The sequence below is a fragment of the Urocitellus parryii genome, chromosome 13 (genome assembly GCF_045843805.1).
Source record: "Urocitellus parryii isolate mUroPar1 chromosome 13, mUroPar1.hap1, whole genome shotgun sequence".
NCBI classification, from domain to species: Eukaryota; Metazoa; Chordata; class Mammalia; order Rodentia; family Sciuridae; genus Urocitellus; species Urocitellus parryii.
In genome coordinates this window covers 52695603-52709268 of record NC_135543.1, presented here as the reverse complement: position 1 = coordinate 52709268, position 13666 = coordinate 52695603, and the positions used below count along the sequence as shown (strand labels likewise).

The 13666-nt window shown below is 38.1% G+C and overlaps 1 protein-coding gene across 10 annotated transcripts in view; it reads left to right on the top strand.

Annotated features, from left to right (window-relative positions):
- The first annotated feature begins 1023 nt into the window (after window positions 1-1023).
- The window catches only part of Dlgap1 (DLG associated protein 1), a 358523-nt gene continuing 345880 nt past the window's right edge, over window positions 1024-13666 (top strand). For 5 of the 10 annotated variants that reach the window (XM_026394517.2, XM_077792224.1, XM_026394511.2 and 2 more), the window contains exon 1: window positions 7317-7409. In XM_026394517.2, coding sequence (XP_026250302.1) covers window positions 7317-7409 — 93 coding nt within the window. Of the gene's footprint in view, window positions 1990-7316; window positions 7410-7777; window positions 7853-13666 lie in introns of those variants that run through there. The other 5 variants (XM_026394509.2, XM_026394510.2, XM_026394508.2 and 2 more) reach the window with 2 other exon arrangements.

The following is a 13666-nucleotide window of genomic DNA, read 5'->3' as shown; positions in this document are numbered from 1 at the left end:
TCAGCCTTCAACACATGGCCTTTGGTGGACATTTAGGATCCAAAATGTAAGAACCAGTAAGAGTAAATATCCTGATACAGAGCCAATTCAATATTTGTTCTCTATCAGCTCTTAGTTTGTTTGGAGAATACACTTGACCCTCAGATGACAGAAATCCATGCACAGATTTTTGCTAAATCTCTGATTTATTTGGCACATCTCCTTTCAGCTCTGAGTAACCTGGGGATGGGGATCATTTGCATATTGTAATTGTTCCCACAGAATTTCTGACAATATATAAAGATATAGCCTGAACTTTTAAGATGCCCCTGGCTTCTTTTGTTCTTGTTTTTCTCTCACATTTCCATTCTCACTTATGGAATTCTCACCATGTGCCTAAGGGCTGGCTCAGACCTAGGTAGTGGGAGGTAAAGGTGTCTAAGAGGTAAGCCCGGCTACAAGGTCCTTTAGCTAAAAGACAGAACCAGAGCAAACAATAGTGTGGATTCTGAGGAGTGTGTTTAAATGCCACCAAAGCACAAGAGGAACTGATTCTCACTGCCAGGAGTAGCAGCAATGGTTTTTCAGAGAAACGGAGTTCATTGGGTATGCTCTAATTATGATTAAAATACAGTTAAGAATATAACCAGAGAAACAAATGGGGAAAGACCCATTCAGTTGTGGGACTGATGGGAATTATTTGTTTAAAACAATTTATAGTTTCTTTTTCCCCCTTTGATAACTTTTAGCACTACCATCTCTTGGCTCCAGCTTTGGGGTGAACTTTCCTGCCCTACAGAGATGAGAGAGAGCTTTTCAATGATGCACTAAAGTGATTTTCAGAGACAGGCATAAGTTCTTCTTGCAGAAAACCAACACTGTAGTTAGAACACAGCGCTCTCTGCGAGCCATGGCTATGGGCCAAGGAAAGAGTGAGCTAACCATTCTCCCCACTCTTGTTCTTGATTCCCTCAGGTCTTTACCCAAGACGGGTCTGGGACTTGACGGGGTGCCCATGACCCCGGCGGTTGCTTCCCGTCAGCAATGAAAGGGTTATCGGGCAGCCGCAGCCATCACCACGGGATCACCTGTGATTCCACCTGTGACTCGCTGTCGCACCACTCGGACCGCAAGCCCTACCTGCTGAGCCCGGTGGAGCACCATCCTGCCGACCACCCTTACTACACGCAGCGGAACTCGTTCCAGGCCGAGTGCGTGGGACCCTTCAGCGACCCGCTGGCCAGCAGCACCTTCCCGCGACGGCACTACACCTCGCAGCAGGAGCTCAAGGACGAGTGCGCCCTGGTGCCCCGCACGCTGGCCACCAAGGCGAACCGCATCCCCGCCAACCTACTCGACCAGTTTGAGAGGCAGCTGCCCCTCAACAGAGATGGCTACCACACGCTGCAGTACAAGCGCACCGCCGTGGAGCACCGCAGCGACAGCCCGGGTCGCATCCGGCACCTGGTCCACTCGGTCCAGAAGCTCTTCACCAAGTCGCACTCCCTGGAAGGGCCATCCAAGGGCAGCGTCAACGGGGGCAAGGCCAGCCCTGATGAGACGCAGACGGTGAGGTATGGCAAGCGCAGCAAGAGCAAGGAGCGGCGCACGGAGCCCAAGGCCCGATCCAACGCCTCTCCCACCTCCCCGGGCTGGTGGAGCTCTGACGACAACCTGGACGGTGACATGTGCATCTACCACGCGCCCTCGGGCGTGATGACCATGGGCAGGTGCCCCGATCGCTCGGCCTCCCAGTACTTCATGGAGGCCTACAACACCATCAGCGAGCAGGCGGTGAAGGCCTCCCGGAGTAACAATGACGTCAAGTGCTCCACCTGTGCCAACCTGCCCGTCAACCTGGACGCTCCGCTGCTAAAGAAGAGCGCTTGGTCCTCCACTCTCACCGTGAGCCGAGCCCGGGAGGTTTACCAGAAAGCCTCCGTGAACATGGACCAGGCCATGGTGAAGTCCGAGTCGTGTCAACAAGAACGCTCCTGCCAGTACCTACAGGTACCATTTCTATCTAGGGTTGGATGCTTAGCAATCTTTCCTGGCTTGATTATGTGGTCTTTTCTCCTGGGGGCTAGCCTTGGCTCTGCTCTGAGTTGTCCATATGAACTTGAGCAAATTATTTAGCATTTCAGTGACTAATTATAGTTGATAGAAAATGCTATCAATTCCATCTAGTTACCTAAAGAGACTAGCTACAGTGCTCAAAGGCACTCCTACACAGAGGCTAGAAGTCATTCACTTCCTGCATTCCTCTTTTGTCTAAGGGATCAAAGGATAGAGAAGAGGAGAAAGAATTTTTAAAATAGACCCACCTTTAAAAATAAAAAAAAAAAAGTAAACAGTGCTCTTCCGAATTTTGGAAAGAGTTTTAATTAAATTTATACAAGGTTTGGTTTTGTTTTTCGAGGGGTTTGGTTATTGTTGTAATCATATAATTCTGCCTGAAGCTATTCATTTCTGAAAATTGATCAACCTCTTCACCAACAAACACCAACACCAATCACACACCCCCAGCTCCTGCCCCCAGGGAGGAGCAGAGCAGGATGATGCCCTGAGGAGGTGGAAATGGAGCCAGTTTAGGGATCTGACAAGCACAGCTGCAGAGGCCCTGGACCACAGAGGAAAGGAGGAGGAGAAGGGGGAAGCATCCGTGCAATAAAATACAATTAGTGTCAGTGAGATAATCCCACACATGCACAGACACAAGGCAGGCTTCTCTTCTTCCACCATCTCTTCATGTTTTTCCTTTGGGCTTCCAGCTCACTTAAAACAGATTCCACCTGGATAAAAATATTGGGAAACTGGGGGAGGGTCTTTTTCTTCTCTCTCCAGTATTGTATTTTTTCCCAAGATAAGACCTTCCAACATGAATGTCCTTCATATTGTTTTCAGTGCATCTTTTTCCTCTATTCTCTCCTGCCATTCTATCTTAAAAAAAATAAAAAAAATAAAAAGAAGAAAGAAAAAGTTTCTACTGGACTATAAAAGTATGGCATGAACATTTTTACTTTTATCTTAAGAAGAGATGCAAAGAAAAATTCTTCCACTGAGTCCATCTTTTGACCTCTTTGAACTCCTTCTGATAAATGTGGCTCCATTGGAAGATCACCCCAAACCCTGAGAATGCTACAGGCTAGCAGTTCCTGGGCAGCGACAGTACCAAAGTCCATGCCCAAAGTTCAGAAGAAGCCATCAGTTTCTAACTGATTTTTTTTCCTTTGTATATTTTTTGAAGTCAAAATCTTGAATGGGGGTGGAAAGTGAAAGTCGAAGTTCATAGTTTTCACAAAAACACAGTTATGTGAGCAATATTTCTCATGGAAAGTGATATTGCCAGATTTCCTGTTAGGTTGCTGTACGCATTGAGAAGTCATCAAGAGGGGCTGGGGTTGTAGCTCAGTAGTGGAGCACTTGCCTAGCATGTGTGAGGCACTGGGTTCGATCCTCAGCACCACATAAAAATAAATAAATCAAAGATATTGTGTCCATCTACAACTAAAAAAAATTTATAAAAAAAGAAGTCATCAAGAGCTGTTAATATAGTTAGGGATCATCTACTCCACATAGAATAGAAAAAAAATGTAGACTCAAAAAACTGTAAAGGTTAGGTGGGTTACATCATCAACATGTGGAAGAGGTGGGACTGGAATCCAAATCTTTTAACTTACACAAGTGACCATTATGCAGTGTGCAACTAAAGGATTTAGAAATTATTTAAATACATACAGTCTCATCCACCGCTGAAAGTAAAGTATTTGGATAAAAATATTGGTCTTGAAGAAAGAATGAGTAAGGAGACAGAAGTCCTAGAATGAGACACATTTTGTCTGTGAAGGTTCTGTGACTGTCAAAAATAAAACGATTTTTAAAAATAACTATACTTGAATAAGCCATGGTAAGATTAGATGAGAAATTAGAAGTATCAGATTTAAGAAGGAAAAATAATAATAATACTGTACATGGATCTAGCACCACCAGCCTTTTTAGTTTTGAAATTCTTTCATTATATTTGCATTATATTTGTCTACATTCTACTGACCCTAAAATTTACTTTTCTTTCCTTTTTTTACCTTTTGAAGTCAAAATCTCAAACAGTTGGTAAGAAGTGGAAGGATAAAGAAGATACTGAAGCTAACGTGTTCACACTCGCTATTTCATTCCCTGTTCATCATAATCTTGAGACCTGGCTGGGTTAATTCTGTTTTTTAAATATTTATTTATAGGTGGACACAATACCTTTATTTATTTTTTTATGTGGTGCTGAGGATTGAACCCAGTGCCTCACACATGCTAGGTGAGTACTCTACCTCTGTGCCACAACCCCAGCCCTGGGATAATTCTATTTTTACAAAAGAGGAAACTGAGCCTTGGAAATATCAAATGATTAAAGTCCCATGACCTAGCAGTTGTAGAACTGAGATTTAGTTATAGATCTTTTCAATGCCAAAGCCAAAGATAAATGTGAGCAAATAAAAAATAAAATCTTTAGAGCTCAATTGTTCATATCTCTGGTTGTGTAATATGAATCGTAATATATTCTGCTCTCATATGTTAAAAATTAATTAATTAAAATTGATTAATTAAAAAGAATTAGTGTACAGGGCTAGTGCTGTAGCTCAGTGGCAGGGCACTTGCCTAGCATGTGGGAAGCACTGGGTTTGATCCTCAGCACCACATAAAAATAAACAAATAAAATAAAGGCATGCTGTCCATCTACAACTACAAAAAAAATTAGTTTACAATAAATGTCAAAAATCCTATTGCCATTCAGAATTTTTATGCCTACTAATAGCTCAACTTTTTTCAATCTTAAAGGTCTTATTTTGTTTAATATTAGTCTCTAAGGAATGAAATCTACCAGATTACAGTATATCTATGTAAGAATATACCACAATGTATGTAATTATAATGCACTAAATAATGATAATGATAATAAGAATGATCATAAGGGAGATCAGTTGAGTAGAGCAAGTAGAACAGGGAAAGGAAGGGAGTAGGGAAAGGAAAAATAAGATATTAGGGAATGAGATTGATCAAATGATGCACATATATGAATGTGGCATAATGAATCCTACTATGTATGATTATGATGCACCAATAAAAATAACTATATTGTAAGAAACAAAAAGAATAAATAAAAATAAAATCTTTAAAATAAACATTTTATTACTAAAAACCCTTCACCAAAATGAGAATGAGATCTTAAGTTTGGGATCTGGTATAGTAGCATTATTAGAGCTCAAAGATTTAAAGATACCATTCTCAAAGTATTTACCTTCTTTAAGCCAATTTTTAAAATAAAATATTTGAGAAAGATAGAAGGAAATAAGTAAAATAAAGCACACATCCATTTTTACATCACCCAACCAAAGAAATAAAACATTGAACTCAATGGCTCACACGTGTACTCTCCTTGGTCCTATTTTCTTTCCTTTTCTTCCCAGAGTAATCACTAATCTAAATTTGATACCCAAAATACCTTTGTTTTTACTCCCGAAATTATTGAGAGTTTGAAACAAAAATTAACATTTTCTATCCTTCATTGGGCAATAATTAATCCTGAACTAAGTTAATCTAATCCTTTAAACATAAACTGAATTTCCAGTCAAGCCTTATTTAATAAATATCGATATTTATCGAGTCCCTAGTCTATGCAAGGCTTTCAATATAATTCTATATTTAAATTGGGGGAGGGGGTAACATGTTAATAAGTTAAACAAGGTGGAGAACTGTGTGTTTTTCCAGCCCTATGTGCTAAAGTTGAATTATTCTTGTAAAAAATGGGAAAGGAGAGCTATATATTCACATAGAAGAAAGGGGATCAGAAAACACCCTTGCTTCTGGGAAATAAAGAGAGAATCTGTCATCCTGTGGAAACTCTTCTCAGGAAATAGGTGTAGCCAGTCCCAGACAGCTCTTGCAGAATAATTTCCTTTATGAACACATTCCTAAAAGCAACTTTGGAAAAAGAGAGAGGGGATTTTTTGTTTGTTTGTTTTTTTCAGGAATATTGCCTTAATTGCCAACAAATCTGAAGCCATGTGAACAGTTGTGTTTAACATCAACTTACAAGGTTTGATTAGTGGGCATGCCATTGTCTACGAATTCTGTTCTCTATTGGCCACTACTACTAGTAAGACGGGATAGAGCCATCCTTTTTGGTCTCTGGGTCTCCTTCCCCTGCTAGAAAATGAGGCACTTGTTCTAGAAGGCTGCCATCTCAGTCCACATTTTTAAATTCATAAGTTACATATGCCAGAGTACTAATTAGAGAAATTTTCAAGAGTTGGAAGGACTGGGACATTCACTTCATAAATGCCTACTAAAAGTGGATGATTTGCAAATGTTATCTAATTTGCTCTTTAAAACTCTAGAGGTATTTTACAGTTAAAGATCCTGAGATTTAGTAATTAGGTTAATTTACTAAGGGCATACTGTTAGTTCACCGCAACCTGGTGGGCCAGAACTGATTCTTCTGCCCTTTCAAGTTCAGATTTTTTGCAGTGATCATGCCCAATCCTTCGAGATACAAAGCAGAGAGGAAGCCGTGCATTTCATATATATATATCTCATGTGCCCGAAACCATCTGTATCTCATTTAATGCTCAAAACAACTTTATAAAGTATTACTATTTACTTTAGGTTTATAGACAGAATTGAAGTCCGTAGAATTAATTTAATATTAATGTCTTCAAATCCACGAAAACAAAGTGAATAGGAGAGCTAACAGTTGATCCCAAATCAGTCCAATTCCATAATACGCTTCAGAAATAGAAATAAATGCATTTTAATTTTATTACTTGTTTTATTCTGTAGCAAATGTGTGTGTGCCTTTGACCTTGGATGTATGCATGCCATTAAGAGGGCATGGATATGAAGTTAGGCTAGCAATGGAATGATTGATTACATCCCTGATTTGATTCAAGACTGAACAAAGGTTAAATTAATAGGCATCAATAATAGAATCTAAATACTAAGTTAGCAAGTTTCTGATTCTGTCTTTGTAGGATTATAACTTAAAATTAACTTCACAGAGGATATTGCTATGATTCCTGTAGAAAATGAGAGGTCTTTAACAGGAATTTAGCCTGTGCCTGACATAGACTTAGAAATCATATACTATAGCTTGGAATCATTGCATATTCCGATCAATACAGTCTATTGGTGATATGTGCTCACTCACAAGCTGTTTGTGGTTAATTAAAAAAAAGGACTCTTTTTTTCCCCAATATTGTTATTTTTAAATGTCAAGAATCAGATGTCTGCTGTTTAGAACTATTGTACGGCTGCCAGTGACTGTCTGTATTAGGGTTTGGAGCAGGAACATGGATTTGAAGACATTAAAACTGTTTAATTCTCAGTTGAGATGTGGCTGGCTTTTATACATTTGGAATAAAGCATTTATGGCACATCTCAGGGTAAGTGCTAATAGCTAAGTAAATAAAATAGGTGGGGGTGGGTGTTGTTGTTTTGCTTTTGCTTTTAAAAAGCAGAATTCTTGGTTCTGTTTATGCCTCTTTATAGAAATGTTGTGTGTTGAGTGACTGGCATATAAAGCCATTCAGAAAAGCAAGATTTTAGATTTCCAACTGTTAACCTAAAAGAAAAAAAATCCCTTTAAATCGTGTATTTTGAATTCATCCAGCAGCAGACACAGGAACAGGGAAGCCAAACGCTCTCCTCCCGGTAGAAGTAGGGAGAGAGACACACACAGAGAGGGAGCGAGAGAGAGCAAGACAGACTGAGAAAGACAGTACTCTCAGAGATGAAATTTTAAGAGAGCAAAATGATCGACCTTTTTAAGGCTGAGTGGGTTTCTTCAGTTTGTGTGCAAGTTTCAAGAAATGGAAGGACTGACCAGGTTTGGGTATAACTCTTTTATTACTTTGTATTTGATAAGTATATGTTGTTGGTTTGGATGGGGGATTTTTTTTGCAGAGGTGGGCTATAGTTTTTGTTATTGTTATTTTCTTTCTTCTCTGAATAATGGCTAGGAAGACTGAAAGAGCTAGCAAACTAATGTCCGAACAGATGGTAGGAAAACAGGTGGAGGAGACATCAGATACCTACAAATCTGTGTCTCCACAGAGGCTTCATAAAATTATTAATTGACATGATCCAGAGTATTATGTGCTGTTAGAGGACATTATGTGGCTAGTGATTGAAATGTGATCGGTTGTTTGCCTGCACAAGAATCCTGAGTATTTACTGTTCCTTTGCAAAAATTTCTGGGTGATTGGTTTTGTCAGGTTTAGTATTCTGTTTTTTTTTTTTTTCATTTTTTTTCTGTTGTTGTTATTTTAAAAATTTCCCAAAAAGATTACTTCAGAAGTATTCATAGCAAGCATGTACCTAGGTTTTTCTTTTTTTATGCAGGTACAGTTATTTTCCAAATCTGTTCCAAGATTATTTCCATCTTTGCCCAGTAAGAGTTTCTATTCTCTGACTGAGCTTCTCTTTCTATTGTCTTAGAATAATTTTAAATATACTAATTAATGTTAAACAATTTATATGAAATTTAAGAAAGTGTTAATATTGCTAATGGCTTTGGCTACTGCAATATTTCCTTGCTGTTTTTGTCTAAAATTTCATCAGTAATATGAATTGATGATTTTCTTTATTTTTAGTTTAAATTTCCTTAATGGTCCAGCAAATGAATGCCAAGTCTCCTTAAATATATTTTCTATTTGGTTTGTACAGTCTTCTATTTTTTCACTGATCTTAGTAGAGATGCCTCTTCATTGATAGAATGATGAGGTTACTCCTGCCTGGTGCTAACTTTGAATGTGAAGTCAGCTACAGAATGCTGTTAATTTATTCTCTCTCTCTCTCTCTCTCTCTCTCTCTCTCTCTCTCTCTCTCTCTCTCTGATTCTCCATAATTGATACTATTGCCCATATCCAATCCAATCAATAGGGGATAAAAGACTATTGGGAAAACATTCTGAGTAATTGGGAGTCCAGAAAAACTTAGAAGTGATAAAGGAAACAACAAAACTTAATAAGAAAGCCTTCTTGGAAGTTGTTAAAGAAGCACTCTTATTCTTGATCAGTAATTTCATTGTTCTAAAGGCATTTTCAGGAGTATCAAAAGCATTTAGTTAGCTATAGCCAGAGGCTTCTGAATATAATATACACCTACTGATATCACAGAATTTCAATCTAATAATTGAAGATATAATATTAGTTATTAAAGAGTAAAAGAGAAAAGCTAGCTTTGGATATCTTAGTAACAGTGGACTTTATTTCTCCTTCCTCCAGTCTCCTTAGAGAATTGCAAATTAAAGGCAGTAACTCAAGGTAATCCTTCATTATTCTTTAATAGAAGGATTAATTCCATAATCTCTAGCTATTTGAGATCATGGCATTATAAAATTTTACACAGTGATTTGTGAATGGTAGAAGACATGAGTCTTGTTTCAGTTTCTGTAAAGACTGCTAAGAATACACGTAATGTTTATTGCCAAACTGACTTAGATTTGCAATTAGATTGTGGTTTTCACCATTTTGATTTTTGAATCAAAGGCAATAATCTCTTTGAGTGGATTATTGTGAATTTAGAGTTCGGTGGAATAAAGCTTTCACTTAATTAAACTCAGTATCACTTTTCTTATCTTATAATAACATTCGAGAGTCCGTGACCATACAGTTTATTGATGCCAGGTTGAATCATGTGGAAATGCCATCTGTGTAGGTCTAAAAAACTGAAATCTGAAATTTCATATGGTTCAAATATAGTACCTGGTAATTGACATTTTCTGTCATTGGCCAGGGAAGTTTAATGAAGGAAAAAAATCTGTTTTTTCAAGTAAAACTAGGTTACTTTTAATAAAATCCATCAAGTTATGTGACTTCACTATGATTTGTATTACTCATCTGAAAATTGGGACCCATACTTTTACTCTGAGGTAAAAACATATGCATATGTGACTTTACTTCTGGAGCTCATTTATTGCTTCTCAAGACCATCTTGCTGGCCCCCCACCAGTGGGCTAGTGACTGGCTGCCATTTGGAACACATTTTAGTAAATGTATATTTAAGTGTCTTTCTAAATTCTTAGACTAAAACCAGAGAAGTGCATTCATTTTTTTTCAATGAATGATTCACAGTTGGAATGATTTCCATGCTAGTTGATTCTCCAACGGAGTCTACTCTGTAGATGAAGGGTAATGACATATTATTATTTAATTATTATTATGTATTATTTAATTATTATTATTATGCAATTGACAGAGTTTAGTGAAGGAGCAAATGTAATGTGAGAAAAGGCAGGTCATCAATTCCTCCTGTTATTTTTGATTAACAGTTTATTTATACTGTTCTTAATTCTATTATGAATTAGAGAACACACACATGAAAAAGGAAAGACCTCTTCTGACTCTCTGATCTTAACTGTAAAAAAAGAAAAAAAAGAGACCATCATTTAAAACTTCTGGGTTTTTTTAAATTTACTGAAGTTTAACAATATGCCCTCTTTTGTTTTCATTTCCAAGATGAAGGAACTTCTAACTATGTTTGTAAATTGAGTTTTCTACAGAAGTTTAAAGTCTTTCCCTTCATGTATATTAGGTCACTGTTCTGTGTCAACTGTTTGTACTCATTGTCCTCACAGAATTAGGAAACTTTCCACAAAAATCAGGCTCCTGACACGAGGTCAGTTTATCAGGGACTGACATGCCTCAGCCCCCAACACACCAGACCTTTCCTTTCTGATGAATACCTTTTAGTGTGCTCATATGTCATACTTACAGTTGCACATGGAAAAATCAATTGTCTAGTTTCCATATAACACAATCTGTCGTATGATAGACACCTGTTTATTAAAGGAACCATTTCCCTTTTCTCTTAAACATTCCTCAACAAGAGGTGTGCTCCCTCTTTCTGCTCCTAGCACAATGCTGGGTACCACGAAGAGCTAAAGGATTGCTAATCTTTTGACTTATGTTGGCCCTGTCCACTACTGTCCACTACTGCGGTTCAGATAGTTAGGATAAAGGCCTTCTTGTTTTTCCAATTTGTTCAGGACTCTTCGAATATGCATTACCTACAACCGAAAATGAAATGTTACTATGAAAGTCTAAAAAAAAAATCAGGCTCCTGATATCAAAGAACCATCTATGACGCATAATAATGTGGAGCTGAGGGTCACATGTACGCATGTGCACAGGTCTATGCACATATGCCCTATGTGTGCATAGGTGTGCCTGCAGCCATACTTCTAAAATACACATTGATACCCTTGATGAAATCAGACCCATTTTAATAAATTCCATAAAGTTCAAGGAAGAGGAATAATTATGAAGTGGGCAAAAAGATTTTTCATAGATCCCAGTAGAAAATTCATTACCCCGCTTTTCCATTGATTAGATTGAACTTCATCTCAGACCATTAGTGTAGAATAGCTTGGGGTGTCCTGTTTCCCTGGGGTGAGGAAAAAGCAGGTTTTAGTCCCTTAAATACAAAGAGACCCTCAAGAACCATGAAAGAAAATGATTTCTGCTCCCCATTCTTTTGAAAACCGCTATTAAATATATACCAAGAAGCTTTGAAGACTGGGTTTTGCTTTTTTTATTTTTTTCAAAAATGACATTTTTTTTTTAGAATAATAAAACCTCTTCATTGGAAGATCTTCTTGTTACACCTTTCCAATTACAATCTTCTCCCTGCAGCATGAACACTGTGTTTCCCTGCTTATTTATTTTTACTTTCATAATCACCTTATCAAAGAAACCTTTGAAATTATTTGGTTCTATCTACTCATTTTTAAATGAGAAAAGTACACTGTAAGGAAATACCTTGACAAGATCAGTAATCTCAGTAGAGACCAGCGCTACAGGCACACTGCCTGACTACCAAGGCTGTTCTGTCCTCTTGTGTCTTACACACTCTGCAGAAACCTTTGGGCGCTCTTCAAAAACCAGCTCATCCATTCTGACTATGTTCTTTCAAGGCAGTGAGACCAGGGCACAAGGAGGCAAAGGGAGAAAAGAATTGATCTGAGAGGTTTGAAGCCTGTTAGTGGCTTTAAAGGCTCATGATAAATGAAGACAGTTGTTATCTAGATAATTATCTGCAATTTGTAATTCTGTAGTCAAAAAGGGCATGGTACATTTTTAACTTCTAGAAAGAAAGAAATGGATGTTTCTCTGTTATCGATTAGTCCTTTCTACATCCCAATGGTTTCATTATGAGTAAATCATGTTCCAAAAAGAGGACAAATGAAGCAGAATAGACTCACATTTGGAGATGTGATCTTTAGTTTGTACACTTAGAGACCGGGTCTGGGTTTTGAAGAGAACACCCTTCTCTCCAGCACCTTCCTCTCTCTTGGCCGTCAGTATCCCTCACCTCACTTTCCTAGGACAAAAGTGAACTTGACGGTGACTGTATTTCCAAGAGAACATATATAATATGTGCATATGTATATATATTATGTGACATATAAATATGAACACATATATGTTATGACATGTATGAGAGTATGTATTGACACAAGGAGACCAAATATATTAAACTGGCACAACTCCAGAGAATTTAAGAGAAATAGTACACAGAAGACAACAAGGACTACTGGCTGATCTTGCATCCAAAATTAAGAAGTGATTAGGAAAAAAAAAAAAAAAAAGATCCATCTTTAAAATTGGAAATGCTACCTGCAACCCGATGAAGTGGCATCTCAGGGAGCAAGAACAGGGTTACTCATGATTACCATCACATCCATGTATGTGATTCTACACAGGCTTGTGTGCAATATTGCTATGCTCTTGTCTGCCTATATATAGGGGTGACTTTTCTTAAACTTGAGAGTGTCTATAAAGTGAGGATTTCTAGCATCAGCCTAACCGATTCTGATTCCATAGATGTGGGGTGATTCTTATAGAGGTTAATCAAAAACCATAGTTTGTTTTTGTTTTGTTTTGTTTTTGTACTGGGGATTGAACCCAGGGGTGCTTAAGCACTAAGCCACATCCCCAGCCCTTTTTATTTTTTATTTTGAGACAGGGTCTCACTAAGTGCTTAGGGCCTTGCTAAATGGTTGAGGCCGACCTCAAACTTGTGATCCTCCTGCCTCAACCTCCCAAATCTCTGAATTCCATTATAGGCCTTCGCTACCACTCCCAGCCCCAAACCACCTTTTTAAATAACCCAATTCTAAGCAACTGTAGGCTTCGTTTCTCATTTTATTTACTGTAGGGGGCAGTAGAGTTTTAAAAACAGGCTTCAGATGATCTGCCTAAGAGCTGACTTATTACATAACTTTGGGCTCCCTCAGTAACTGTCTAACTTTCACTTCGGTGTCTTAACAAGCATGGTGATATGGCTGTGTTTGCTTCTACCTAAAATATATATATATAAAATTTCAAATTTAAGAAATTAATTAAAAATAGCATATGAAATGTTTCAGAGTTATAAATCCTAAACCATTCCCATGTTTTACCTCTTCTCCATGTGTTTCCTGGACCACACCACTTTTTCCTTTACAATCTGTTTGACCTCATTATCATTAGGGCAGGATGAGGATGAACAGGTCCGACTCTGTGATAAAGGAAAGCCTCTCCCAGGGTTGGGTGACAGTTGCTCTTAGTCACAGTGCAGGTGGAAGGCCGCTTCATCCCCTGCACCAACTAAACACATAAAGTGTTTGCCTGCAGGTAAAAGGGACTTGAAGGATCCA